General features: G+C 42.2%; 1 protein-coding gene across 3 annotated transcripts in view; it reads left to right on the forward strand.

Annotated features, from left to right (window-relative positions):
* The first annotated feature begins 578 nt into the window (after positions 1 to 578).
* Positions 579 to 14,317, forward strand: part of LOC123492148 (polymerase delta-interacting protein 2-like) — a 30,903-nt gene continuing 17,164 nt past the window's right edge. For 2 of the 3 annotated variants that reach the window (XM_045224154.1, XM_045224155.1), the window contains exons 1-10: positions 579 to 767; positions 5,220 to 5,295; positions 5,539 to 5,636; positions 5,936 to 6,038; positions 6,644 to 6,719; positions 6,811 to 6,918; positions 7,063 to 7,199; positions 7,942 to 7,968; positions 8,462 to 8,587; positions 8,861 to 8,940. In XM_045224154.1, coding sequence (XP_045080089.1) covers positions 598 to 767; positions 5,220 to 5,295; positions 5,539 to 5,636; positions 5,936 to 6,038; positions 6,644 to 6,719; positions 6,811 to 6,918; positions 7,063 to 7,199; positions 7,942 to 7,968; positions 8,462 to 8,587; positions 8,861 to 8,940 — 1,001 coding nt within the window. In that variant the 5' untranslated portion in view covers positions 579 to 597. Of the gene's footprint in view, positions 768 to 5,219; positions 5,296 to 5,538; positions 5,637 to 5,935; positions 6,039 to 6,643; positions 6,720 to 6,810; positions 6,919 to 7,062; positions 7,200 to 7,941; positions 7,969 to 8,461; positions 8,588 to 8,860; positions 8,941 to 9,976; positions 12,436 to 14,317 lie in introns of those variants that run through there. The other variant, XM_045224153.1, reaches the window with a different exon arrangement.

Consider the following 14,317-nt stretch of genomic DNA (forward strand, 5'->3'; position numbering starts at 1 on the left):
TTGTTTGTACAGATGAACGTGGTACCTTCAGGCATTTGGAAATTGCTCCCAAGGATGAACCAGACTTGTGGAGGTCACTGTTGTATTCGGCGCATGTGGCAAATAAAATTGAATTTGATTTGTGAGTTGTAGATCTGTACCAGTACAGAGGGATAGGCCAACAAGTGATATGTTTCAGTAAGATTGGATTTTTAGGATTTATAGCAATGGTTATCAACTGTACTGCAGGGATGGAACGTAAGACGCAGAAAATTGAGGTTGTGTTGGCAGCTGCAGAGAGGTATTTGGGTGTGCGAGACTTGACATCAGAAGAGTTACAGGGTGTGTTAAGTGGTGGTGTCCCATCCTTTCAGGTTGTTGGCCTGAGGTAGGACTAAATAGATGTAAATAGTGGAGTAGGGTGGTGTTATTTTATTATTATTATTATTTAAATAGTTTTTTCATTTTTATTTTTTAAGCGAAGTATAAGGGAGCTGTACTCCAGTCTAGTAGGTGGCGGTAATGCAACATTTATTGGTTGCCAACCTTGGTTAAATCTTATCGAAGAAGAAGAATGGCGTCCACGCGAATGCGCAACAACTGCTAATCTAAACAAAGATGGCGGCCTGTGTAATTCGTCGAACCTTGCTGTCCACTGTTAGTAAATATAATAGGAAACACGCCATCCGTGTACTAAATGTCAATTTAAACAGTAGACAAAATCCGAATAGGACACGTTTATCATGTAGCCTGTTCAACGTCCAACAGAAACGGTTTATGTCGTCAAGGTAAGTTTGATATTAGCTAGCTAACTCGCTACGGCCGGTTAGCTCACGCGTAAACTGGCTAGTTCACTTTTGCTAGCTAGCTAGTTTAGCCTGACCAACTAGCAGTTAGCTATAACAGTTGTTATTGCCCTGCGTCTGCGCTAAAACAATACCACCAAAAGCCGATTAGAGGACCCCTTCATTAATAGCCTTGTTAGCTAGCTAGTTACTTGTTTTTAGCTAACTAACGTTAGATAGGTCAACTAGCTAGCTACGTTAGTTGGTTAGCAAACGCAGGTTGTTTTGACTGCAGTTGAGTAATCGCAACTCAGAATCTACTACATGGCAAGGTCAAATTCCCAATTAACGTTACTGTCATTGCATCCATTGAATCGTACTAGTTAATTACTTGCCTGGAAACCCGACTTTGAATTGCATTGATTTCTACTTCGGCAGAAATGAGCGTTTGAATCAGGAAAGTTAACTCTCACGACCTCTACAAGCCAGAATGTTGAATACAATTATATTTGAACTTTACCGTTTGTCCGTGCGGTTGGTCCTTTTGGCGGTAGGAATGTGAGAAAATATATAATTAAGTAGAATTAAATGAACTTTTCAAAGCGCTGGTAGTGCATTCCGATTTATTTCACCTGAAGCATGCAAAGAACCATTAAATATATAATTCTGCCAATGTCTACATTGGATTTCCAGGCAAGTTAATTAAGTAACAGCTAGCTATCTAACTGTTAGTCCTTGATCATGACGTTCATTTCCATTACACATAAGTCATCTGTGCTGGGAGTTTTGTTAAGAGCCCCGATGCTGGGTCTGAACATTAACACGCATCGCCTGCTGTACGGTTTTGGAAGCATAACGCCTCGGTCACACCTACAGCTTCATTGCATTTTGGTACACCAGAAGTATGTTAATTTCCAATGGAATGCTGCGTTTGCCTTGCAGTATTGTGTTGCAAAGGCAGTTGCAGTGCGTTGTGTTGGATTTATCGAACTTATGCATTAGGTTTGGGCAGTCTCCAGATTTTCTTATCGTCATACCGTCTTTCTTTCATCCCGGGATTTACGGTATTAATGGCATAGCACACAAGGGGATGCTTAAAACGCAAGAAAAGCCCATTGGGCCTCCTATTACCAGAATGCTAACAAAATTAGCACAAACTAATAGCGAAATCAGACTCTGGTAACGAGCGAAAACAAACGAATTGCAAAGGCAGGCAAATCCAGCTCAAAGTTATACAAGCATAGCTAGTAGCTACCAAATGTCATTTTTCACTGAGTGTGGACTTTTTACAAACAAAAGTGAACGAGGGAAATTGTGAAAATGAATAAAGTTGTGATTGATGCTTTTCTGAAGGAAGAGCAGCATGTGTACATAGAGCAGAGGGGAGAAGAATGTAGGAGAAAACCCCCCCTGCTAGTACTAAGCACAGGAAAAAAATGGCAACTGTACAGAACTCATCCAGAGCTCTTTGCCTTCTGGCAGGAAGCCGTTATAAGATATATGATGGATAACATTTAGTAGTGGATTGCATACAAGTGTAACTTCATCACCTCATGTGCGCCGCACAACAGACTCGTCGATATAGAACGCTATGGACTCACTAGCTCTCTCTTTCTCCCGTTGTGCTATTTACAAACAAGCACGTGTCTGGCTCAACTGTTCTGGGGAACTACGGTAAGCTTCATAATGTGACAGGTAAAATGAAGAATGCAATCAGCTTTATCTCCTAACGTATTGCACAAGTTGACTGCAGGTATTACCTTAGAAAGTAGTTACAAATATTCAAATATATTGAAAAACTTCAAAGAAATTGTTTTGACGGTATTGAAAAACCAAGCTGTTTTTTCTTGGCTCAGCATGTCAGGGCAGCAATACATACACACACTATCCCTAGTCACCTTTAGTCTTCAGGCTTACATAACTACAAAGAACAAAAATATGAACGCAACTGTAAAATGTTGGTTTCATGAGCTGAAATAAAAGATCCCAGAAATGTGTTATCCCTGTTAGTGAGCATTTCTCCTTTGCCAATACAATCCATCCACCTGACAGGTGTGGCATATCAAGAAGCTGATTAAACAGCATGATCGTTACACAGGTGCACCTTGTGCTGGGGACAATAAAAGGCCATTCTAAAATGTGCAGTTTTCTCACAACACACAATGCCACAGATGTCTCAAGTTTTGAGGGAGCGTGCAGTTGGCTTGCTGACTGCAGAAATGTCCAACAGAGCTGTTGCCAGATAATTTAATGTTCATTTCTCTACCATAAGCCGCCTCAACTTAGTTTTAAAGAATTTGGCAGTACGTCCAACCAGCTTCACAACCGCAGTCCACGTGTATGGCGTCGTGTGGGCGAGTGGTTTGCTGATGTCAACGTTGTGAACAGAGTGCCCCATGGTGGCGGTGGGGTTATGGTATGGGCAGGCATAAGCTACGAACAACAAACACAATTGCATTTTATCGATTGCAATTTGAATGTACAGAGATACCGTGACGACATCCTGAGGCCCATTGTCGTGCCATTCATTTGCCGCCATCACCTCATGTTACAGCATGATAATGCACGGCCCCATGTCGCAAGGATCTTTACACAATTCCTGGAAGCTGAAAATGTCTGTTCTTCATGCCCTGAATACTCACCAGACATGTCACCCATTGAGCATGTTTTGGGATGTTCTGGATCAACGTGTACGGCAGCATGTTCCTGCCAATATCCAGCAACTTCACTCAGCCATTGAAGAGGAGTGGGATAATATTCCACAGGCCACAATCAACAGCCTGATCAACTATGGGAAGGAGATGTGTTGCGCTGCATGAGACAAACGGTGGTTACACCAGATACTGACTGGTTTTCTGATCCACACCCCTACCATAAAAAAAAAAAAAAAAGGTATATGTGACCAACGGATTAATATCTGTATTCCCAGTCGTGTGAAATCCATAGATTAGGGCCTAATGAATTTATTTCAATTAACTGATTGACTCAGTAAAATCTATGAAAAATGTTGCGTTTTTATATTTTCATTCAGTGTCGTTTTAGGGGAGGGCACATTATAGACTTGCTTTGTGTTTGGCTTCGTTGCCTTGGCTTACATGGAGCCTACAGCTTTCACATAACAGAACACTTTTGACGCTCCAGCACTGGACAACATGGCTTAGGCTATCCCAAGATACAGCCAAATACTCCATGTAAACGTGAATCGATTCTAAATTGCGATACGGTTCTAGAACCATAAAGCCCTTTAATTCATATCACATCAAAATAATTTAACATGCAATTTAGCAAATGTTCGGAGCATGCTAGATAGCGAATTAGCACAGGTGGTTCCTTTTCTTCCGTAAACACACGCTGTAACATGGAGATATGGCCGTATGGGAACACTAACCCTTTAAAGGTTTTTAGAAAATTATTTCTCGCTGATATGAAAGGTCCTTATGCTTCCAAAACCGTACCGCAAGTGATGCTTGTTAATGGTCAGACCAAGCTTCAGGGCTTTTAACAAAACTCCCCCTTACGGAAGACGCCTTCGTCCAATGACTATGTGTAATGAAACAGAGTCATGATTTAAGGGTGTATAGTCTTGATAAGAGAACAACAGTGCAGCCTGAGGCAAGGAACAGATCGCAAGCTATCAATAGCCTATAGTCGCATCATGCAGCCCATATGTTTTGATATCTAAGACATTCTAAGGTTTGGATCATTCACAACTGAAGTTGCCAAATAACTTAATCTAGCGCATAGGACATGTTACAAATGATCACTTTTATGCCCTTCATATGCACACTTGCTCCGGAATGGGGAAAATATCCTTTCTATTTTATTCAGCTAATTTCAACTATATTCTTCTTACTATAAAATCATATAATATAAAATAATTGCACGGACTTATAAGCATATCTTGTCAGCTAATTGAACAAGCCTAAATTCTATGGCATGGAGCATAGCCAGATAACATACAGTAGGCCGACTCATATTCTGTTCTTCTGAAAATATACGTTTTCTTCATATCATAATGGATTTATTGTGATGGTGTATATTAAATTGATTTATTATACTTTTTTTGTATGCAGCGAGTAGGTGTGGGGGCCTGGAGATGCTAAACGTGTTTGTTAATTAACGGTCAATTACTGTGAGACCGGCAGTCTTTTGCATGACAATAACCGGCTGACAAAATGTAATGTCTGCCGCAGCCCTACTTAGGTCTACTTATTTTATTGTTCTCCACTGCTCCAACTAGGTATATGATAGTGACAGTGTCTGTTGGTTTTAGTGACATGATCCACCGTGCACTGAAAAAATCACACCAGCAATTAAGACTGACGGTCAACAACTTGGTCACTAATTGGCTGAGGAGTTACATGGATAACTTTGGAAGGGAAAGTCATAACATAAGTCAGTGTCTGTTTTATTACTTGCTCTTCTCCTAATGTCTTTGTTTTCTTTGTCCTACAGGCCAGAGGGGAAGGTTCTGGAGACAGTAGGAGTGTTTGAAGCTCCCAAACAGCAGGGGAAATATGAAACAGGACAGGTGAGAAGGTCTCCAACCACAACTCCATATTTACTCTGCATTAGAGACTAACAATTTTACATGGGGGTTCCCCAGGGATCTGTCTTAAGACCATAGAATGACTAATTATATAGCTAATTAAATTTCTATGATGAGCTAAATACTGTACCAACCTGGCAGGGTTGTATCCATTAACTCTACTGTTGATATTCGCTACCAAGCTATTCCACACACAGCCTTACGTTTGTCTGCCTCTCTCCCCAGTTATTCTTGCACAGTGTGTTTGGCTACAGAGGGATCGTGCTCTTCCCCTGGCACGCCCGCCTCTACGACCGTGACGTCACTCCTACTGCGACGGAGAGGTAAGGACACCACATCGCACTGTCGCCCACGGCTCCGCAACACCTGTCTGCTCAGCATGCTTTTCACTGTCTGGAATGGCACCCTATTCCCTATATAGAGCACTACTTTTGTAGGACACTAGGCCTATATATTGAATAGGGTGCTATATCAGATGTAGCCATAAGATCCAAACATGTCACAGGCAGTTTGTAATGGAAGTGGATTGAATGGAGTTATGTCTTTGTTTGGAAGTGGTCTAGCTCTCGTTGACTGGTTATTCTTCGTTGATACCTTTCCTCTGCTTGCTTTCTGTCCCCAGTAAGCCTACAGAACCCCCTGGGGCGCACAGGTCCAAAGAGGTGAAGGGGAAAACTCACACATACTATCAGGTTCTGATAGACACCAGGGACTGTCCCCACATTGTGAGTATCTGACCCAAAGTCTGTCAACTACCTCCACTGGTACTGTGACTTGTTTCTTTGTTGTCTGTTAGGACTGGGAATTGCCAGGGACCTTGCGATACGGTATCATCATTCTATATGTATTGTGATTCGATATCGTGATTTGGTGTTCCAAACATATTGCTCACTACATGCAGAGAGACGAGGGAGCATGAGAAAACGAGTTTTGATCAGTCATGGAAATAGAAGTGCTGTAAACATGTTGGCTCACTATTTAAGAAGATGGAGAACAAGCTATAAAATAAAAAAATACCTGAGTTTTGGCACAGGTACAGCCGACTAGCGCAAACATAATACTGCGGTGTGGTAAAACATAACTCTACCTACAGTAACAGAACAATCTATATATATGTTTTTCTTATACATACTTGGAGTCTCAAATATCGATATAATATCGTCCAAAAATAATAATGCGATATGTAACTATTTATTCCCCCATTACTGTAGTCTGTATCACACAGCAAAATCATGGTAAGTTTCCCAAAATTCCTAGGTTTTCCACAAACCCTGGTTCTTCCAATTTTGCAACCCTAATCGTCTCGTTACAAATGGTATGTGTCTGTCAGTCTCAGAGATCACAGACTGAGGCGGTGACGTTTCTGGCCAATCACGATGACAGCAGGGCACTTTATGCCATTCCAGGTGAGTTGGATGCAACGCTAATACATAGTTACTGTCACACAAAGGAGTTAATGCACTTAGCTAACTCTTGTTCTCTCTCTCACACTCTCAGGGCTGGACTATGTGAGTCATGAAGATATCTTGCCCTACAACTCCACAGACCAGGTCCCCATTCAACATGAGCTGTTTGAGCGTTTCCTCCAGTTCAATGCCTCCAAAGGTACTACTCACCAAAGGGCTTTTTGAGTGTATTCAGTCAGTTTGCCAGTAAACGTAATGCATACGTCTGAATAAAGAAAGAACTTGTTGTCAGGTAAATCCCAAAGTTTCAAATATGACCTTTGCACTGTAACCCGTTCTCCAGTTCCCCCGTTTGTCCCGCGGGACACGCTGCAGGCGTGGCAGGAAAAGAACCACCCGTGGCTGGAGCTGTCGGACGTGCACCGTGAGACCACTGAGAACATCCGCGTCACCGTTATCCCCTTCTACATGGGCATGAGGGTATGCCCCACACCACTTCTCTAAACTCTAAAGGGAATAAAGAATCAGGGTCACGTTCAGCACAACATTGTGGAAGAAATGTCATGAATAGAGCTGACATGATTCCCTTTCTACATGTCAGAGGCATGTAGTAAAAAGTTCAGTATTTGGTCCCATATTCATAGCACGCAATGACTACATCAAGCTTATGACAACACATTTATTGGATGCATTTGCTGTTTCTTTTGGGTGTTTCAGATAATTTTGTTCCCATAAGAAATGATTGATAAATAATGTATTGTCATTGGAGTCACTTTTATTGTAAATAAGAATACAATAATTCTAAACACTTCTACATTAATGTGGATGCTACCATGATTACGGATAATCCTGAATGATGAGTGAGAAAGTTAAATGCACAAATCTCATTTAACCCCCCCAAAATGCTAACCTCTCCTGTTATTGTAATTGTGAGAGGTTAGCATGTCTTGGGGTTATGATATTTGTGCATCTAACTTTCTCTCATCATTATTCACGATTCATTCAGGAATATCTGTAATAGTCCCCTCATTTTAGGGGATCATGTACAAAAAGTGCTGTAATTTCTAAATGGTTCACCCGTTATGGATGAAAATACCCCAAAATTTATTGCTATCTGAACATTCCACAACTCTGCCCTGCTGAATGTGCCCCAGTCGTATTTTCATGATTACAACCTGTTTGTATTGATGCTAATGCTTATGTGTGTCATTTTCTCTGTCAGGAAGCCCAGAATTCCCACGTATATTGGGTAAGTGAAAGAAGCTGCCTCTGACCGTAACTGTAGCCTAGCGATTGTTGTTACTGACTGCTAGCAAACTGTCAGAGAGATGAGGAAAAACGATAGCCACACCCAAAGATCACTGCAACAGCGATATATTCACTTCAGTCTATTTCATGGTGCTCTTTGGGCTAAAAACAAAAAACACACTTTAGGTTTTTGTTGCGGTGATGTTTGGGTGTTGCTGTCATTCTTTTTAGAACCTCTGAATCTAGCTACAGTTTTAGCCATACTATCTAGCTCCCCGTTCCCATAGAAACCGCTGATTGTGCCGGCGTACCTGCATACTACTGTAGTCAGTGTGCATCCAAAATGCCACCCTATTCCTTTCGAAGTGCACTACTTTTGACCAGAGCCATATGGGCCCTGGTAGAAAGTAGTGCACTACATAGGGAATAGGGTGCCATTTCAGACACCCAGAGTGGTTTCCATTGGCTCACTGCTCGGTCTGTGTGTGTGTCAGTGGCGGTACTGTATCCGTCTGGAGAACATGGGGGAGGAGGTGGTGCAACTAAGGGAGAGACACTGGAGGATCTTCAGCCTCTCAGGCACCCTGGAAACGGTCCGGGGCAGAGGAGTGGTGGGACGGGTGAGTCTCGGGCTGTTTTTCAATTAATCTTTCCTGGTTCCTCACATCATCTCCTCCTTTTCAAAACCTATTGGAGAAGGTCAGAGGAGAGGGACCTTGGACCCTCTTCAATACATTTGAGAAGGAGGAGATGGGATGCGAGGAATCACAGAAAGATACATTGAAAACTCAACTTTTTAATTTTTTACAGTGATCCAGTTTAGTGTGGTAAATAAGACTTGTGTGTCTACCTAATTATACCCTCTCACCCTGTGTTTGTGTGTGTCTGTGTAGGAGCCAGTGTTGTCCAAAGAGCAGCCTGCCTTCCAGTACAGCAGTCACGTCTCACTGCAGGCACCCAGCGGGCACATGTGGTGAGTCTTGCCAAGCAACGCACACACACGCACCGTGAAACAGCAGACTGCCTGCCCACTGTTGTCAAAAAGTAGACTTTGTACCAGCAGAACACGGATGGCAGAATGTCACAAGAATTGACAATTTTTTTGTTCCTCCTGGTCCAAGCAACGTACTATGATGGCAGGGTTAGTTTCCACCCTAAAATGAATACTAGCCTAATCAACATAATATCATATAATATACAAAAAATGCCATATAGCAAACATCAGGCAGAATTGTAAAACGGTTCATTAGGCGCCAAACAGAAGAAAAATGTACTGAAATGGTGAGAGAGTTGAGGTACTATCTGGACTATGCATTTCCAGATTCCCCCAAACAGGGTTTCTGGAAAACCTGGGAATTTTTTTGAAAAGTTACCAGAATTTTGCAAACCTAGTAGAGACTAGTTTGCTTTAGTAGGACGCAGTTCGGACTCTTGTCTTTATGGAGACTGACATTGGCTACTGCTTTGTGTGTGTGTGTGAGCCATCTCTCTCTTTTCAATCATCCTAATATGGAAAGTCTGGGTCTGAGCCCCAATGAACAGACACACACTTTGTTTGGGGTTAATATGCTCTGCAAACTCCCTCAGGAGTTCTCTGACTTGCGGTATCTAGCTATTGGGTAATTTATTTGCCTGATTTGGCCAGGTTTGCCCACTCTGTGCCAGGTCTGTTGTATTAGTCGATGAGGGACTTCTGTCGTGTCTTTGTGTGAAATGTGTATATATTTAAGTAAATTGGTATGTTTGTGAAGCATACTGTAGAAGCATCAATATTGTCAGTGGAAACAGTAGTAGTAAAATTACCGAAGTCGTAGCAGAAGTAGGCTAATTTGTTGGAGCAGTAGTAGTTGAAGTAAAATACTTGTAGTAGAAATAAGAAAAAATAGTAGTAGAAATGGGAAGCTAGTAGTAGAAAACAAGTCGTAGGACTCTGGACTGGGCAGTGGCTGGGCAGGGCAGAAGGGGATCGGACTCTGACGGTGCCTGTCGTTGTCTCTCGCCCCCTGCAGGGGTTCCTATCGGCTCGAGAGGCCCAACGGCACCTTCTTCGACGTCCGCATTCCGCCCTTTTCCCTCGAAAGCAAGAAAGACGATACACCCAACGGCTTCCTGCCCGGCCCTTTCACCTCACTGGCCTGAGTCGATCCATGCCATCCTCCAAAGTGCCCCCCCTCCAAAGTACACCCACACACTCATATCACCCTCTTCAAACCCTGCCTAAAGCCTGCCCCTGTCCTGTTCACCACTCATTCTCCTCTTCACATAGGCTGTACCACCTAATCATCAACTGTAGCCCCTTCTGCCAATACAAAGGCACTAGGATCTTGGATCGATGTCAATACTAAGTCAATGGGAAGTGTGAATGTGACTCTACGCCAAACCTTGCAGAGAGCCCTGTAGAGCTAAGCATGGTGCACATGACCGGCGACAACCTTGTCTGCACTACATGTACAGTACCACTAGTAGGATTATGTGTGGCACTTCAATAACGACCTTTGCTCTGGTAGCACATGGCGGTGTTGTGTCAAGACAGGTGCTGTCTGTGGTTCTCTTCTAATGAAAAGTAGTCTACCCAACATTTAGTCAGCCGGCTAGACGAGTCAATACTCTTAAATTGCTTCCTTTTCTCCTCTCCAGTCTCCTGCCCTTCAGTACAACTCCTATGGGTTAAAGGGCTGGAAAGGTTTCTGCCATCTTGTTTTTCACCAGTCATATCATGCAGGGCAGGCTCAGCAGTGGATGAGGAAAGGAAACTATCACAGACTATTCTGACCTTTTCATCTATTCCAGACTGATAAGACATTTAAGACTTTTAGACTCTTGAGACCGTTAGGCCTAATACTGTTAGACTATTTGTGACTAGGCCAGTGCATGTTTGACTGTGAAAAGGACAAACCGAGTAGAAGCTCAGGCTGAGAGGAACACACACATGGTAGGATATGGTATTCAGTATCCTACTGAGAGACTATCGTTCTGTTGTTTTTTTTTGGATCATCTAACATGTTTCCCCAGACATTTTAAGCCCATTTCTTGCTAAACCATAGTGAAGCGATAAGTATAACTTGTTGTGAATTTAACACTATCTGTTACGTTTTATGTCGGTCAACCACATACTGTATGTGTGTACACAAATGAAGAAGAGCAGTTGACTGAGTGTTTGACATGAGGGACATGAGTATAGTGTTTTTTTGTGTGTTTTATTTGAACCACATAGCACCTATTATAATATACTGTAGATAGACTGTTGCTTAACATGAGTTTAGAGCACTTCCTAACCAACGCTCATAGTAGACCTACTCCCAAAAAGAACCGAGGGCCTTGATTCCTACCCGCTATCAGTGCTGTACTTATCAGGACATATTGTACCTCAACCCTCTAACACAGAGGCAGCAAAGCTGTGGCGTAGTACACGACTTAGTTATAATCATGCTGCTTTATTTATCACACAAGTTGTTAAAGGGGAAGGTCAGTATTTTACAACGTAATGTTAAATGGTTCCTCACCCTGAAAGTATGTGCTGCATGCCCCTATCACTCCCATCGTTTTGTTTAGCTAGCAGTGGCTAAAGCTAGCTGAAGTTTGTGTTGGCTGTTTAAAGAAAACTGAACCAGGGATTATAGTTTATCCTGGGCCAGAGACTACTTTCAAGGTCTAACATTAAGTTGTAAAATATTGTACATTCCCTTTAAAGATGGAATCCGCATTAGGGGTAACAGCCCACTGTCTGCCCAAGCACCTTTTGTTATTGTTTTTGTTTTGTGGACGAAACGGAGGTGAGGTGCGTCGAGCAGTGTGGTAAAAAAGAAATTGGTACATATTCTGCTGTTCTATCGTGCGTGCAATGATGTCCGAGGGAATAAACAGTTTGTTTGTTTGCAGTAACTTTTTTGGGGTGTAATATCCGAACGGACGTGGCAGTTTCACCATTAAGAATTCCGGCTTTAAGTTGTTCTGCTATGATATGATCACAGCTGATTCACTGCTGATCAAATAGCCAATAAACAATCATAGACGCGCAATTACTAGATTGTTCAATCAATGGCAGACATTTGAAGTTGTCAATGTAGGACTGAAGTGTTACTGTATATCTAGTAATTTCATGGTGATTTTTAAGTATTCATGCTCGTATTTTTGGCACATTCCTGTATCTCCAGGAAAGGCAAGGCACTGCCACACAGTGACCTCAACCGAGGTCGGGCCTGTATATTTGTTAATGTTAATTTATACTTTATTATGAATATTGGATATATAATATATTATACATAATTACTTTATGTGAAGGAATCAATCTTTTATAGAATTAATGTCGCTGAAATGACACTGAGGCTTTTTGTTAGTCCCTGCATGTTTTACATTTGAATGGAAATGTACAATTTGTTAATGTGAATGTAACTGGTTAAATGGATCAGTGTATGGATTTGTGTACTTCAGTTTGGGAATCCTAAATAAACACTTCTGTTAATCACTGAAATTGTTCCGTCTATCACTATCTTAGTGTACTCCCATTTTAATCTACATGCATTAGGGGTGGAATGGGACCAGAAATCTGGCATTTCTGATAGTCCCATTTATTTTATTGCGGCCCATTTTGATTGATTGGCCATTTGGAGCCCATTTCTGAAAAGGGACAGCAGCCAAATGATCTTTCTGTGCAAAAATTCATTAATTTAGACCTGCTCACTTTTGTGTCTAGTCTTTTTAATTTGTTCTGTATTACATCCACTAGCAGGTCCTGATGTGAGGATGGCACTGTGGCCAAAACCGAGATGATAACACAACTTTATAATTATAGTTTTTATATTGCATTATGGTGTCGAAAAAGATGGCTGCCGTTTTACAGCCCTCGAACCAATTGTATTCTTATGTGTGTTTTTTCGCGTTATTTGTAATTTATTCTGTACATAATGTTTCTGCCACCGTCTCTTATGACCAAAAAGAGCTTCTGGATATCAGGACAGCGATTACTCACCTCTTATTGGACAAAGATTTTTTTCTTCAACGAGTCGGACGCGAAGGATATCCTACAGACACCCGACAAGGCCCAAATCCCCGTCATTTGCATGAGAAAGAGACGAGATATCGTGGACGTAGGTCGGGGTTCCTTGTAAGGATCCGACGGCGAGCAAGTAAAGTGCCTCTTCCATCAATCCTATTAGCCAACGTACAATCATTTGAAAACAAATTGGATGACCTAAGATTACGGTTATCCTACCAATGGGACATTAAAAACTGTAATATCTTATGTTTCACCGAGTCGTTGCTGAACGACGACATGGATAACATACAGCTGGCAGGATATACGCTACATCGGCAGGATAGAACGGCTGACTCCGGTAAGACAAATGGTGGTGGTCTGTGTATATTTGTAAACAACAGCTGGTGCATATAATCTAATACTAAGGAAGTTTTGCTCACCTGAGGTAGAGTATCTCATGATAAGCTGTAGACCACACTATTTACCAAGAGTTTATCTATATTTTTTGTAGCTGTCTATTTACCACCACAAACCGATGCTGGCACTAAGATTGCACTCAATGAACTGTATAAGGCCATAAGAAAACAGGAAAACGCTCATCCAAAGGCAGTGCTCCTAGTGGCCAGGGACTTTAATGCAGGGAAACTTAAATCCGTTCTACCTAATTTCTACCAGCATGTTAAATGTGCAACCAGAGGAGAAAAAAAACTCGAGACCACCTTTACTCCACACACAGAGACGCGTACAAAGCTCTCGCTCACCCTCCATTTGGCAGATCTGACCATAACTCTATCCACCTAATTCCTGCTTATAATAAAAAACTAAAGCAGGAAGCACCAGTGACTGGTTAATAAAGTGGTCAGATGATGCAGATGCTAAGCTACAGGACTGTTTTGCTAGCACAGACAAGAATATGTTCCGGGATTCTTTCGATAGCATTGAGGAGTACACATCAGTCACTGGCTTCATCAATAAGTGCATTGATGACGTCGTCCCCACAGTGACCGTAAGTACATACCCCATCCAGAAGCCATGGATTACAGGCAACATCTGCACTGAGCTAAAGGGTAGAGCTGCCGCTTTCAAGGAGCGGGACTCTAACCCGGACGCTTATAAGAAATCCCGCTATGCCCTCCGACGAACCATCAAACAGGCAAAGAGTCAATACAGGACTAAGATTGAATCGTACTACACCGGCTCTGACTCGTCGGATGTGGCAGGGCTTGAAAACTATTACAGACTACAAATGGAAGCACAGCCGCGAGCTGCCCAGTGACACAAGCCTACCAGACAAGCTAAATCACTTCTATGCTCGCTTCGAGGCAAGCAACACTAAAGCATGCATGAGAGCATCAGCTGTTCCGGATGACTGTGA

This window comes from Coregonus clupeaformis, chromosome 13, assembly GCF_020615455.1.
Source record: "Coregonus clupeaformis isolate EN_2021a chromosome 13, ASM2061545v1, whole genome shotgun sequence".
NCBI classification, from domain to species: Eukaryota; Metazoa; Chordata; class Actinopteri; order Salmoniformes; family Salmonidae; genus Coregonus; species Coregonus clupeaformis.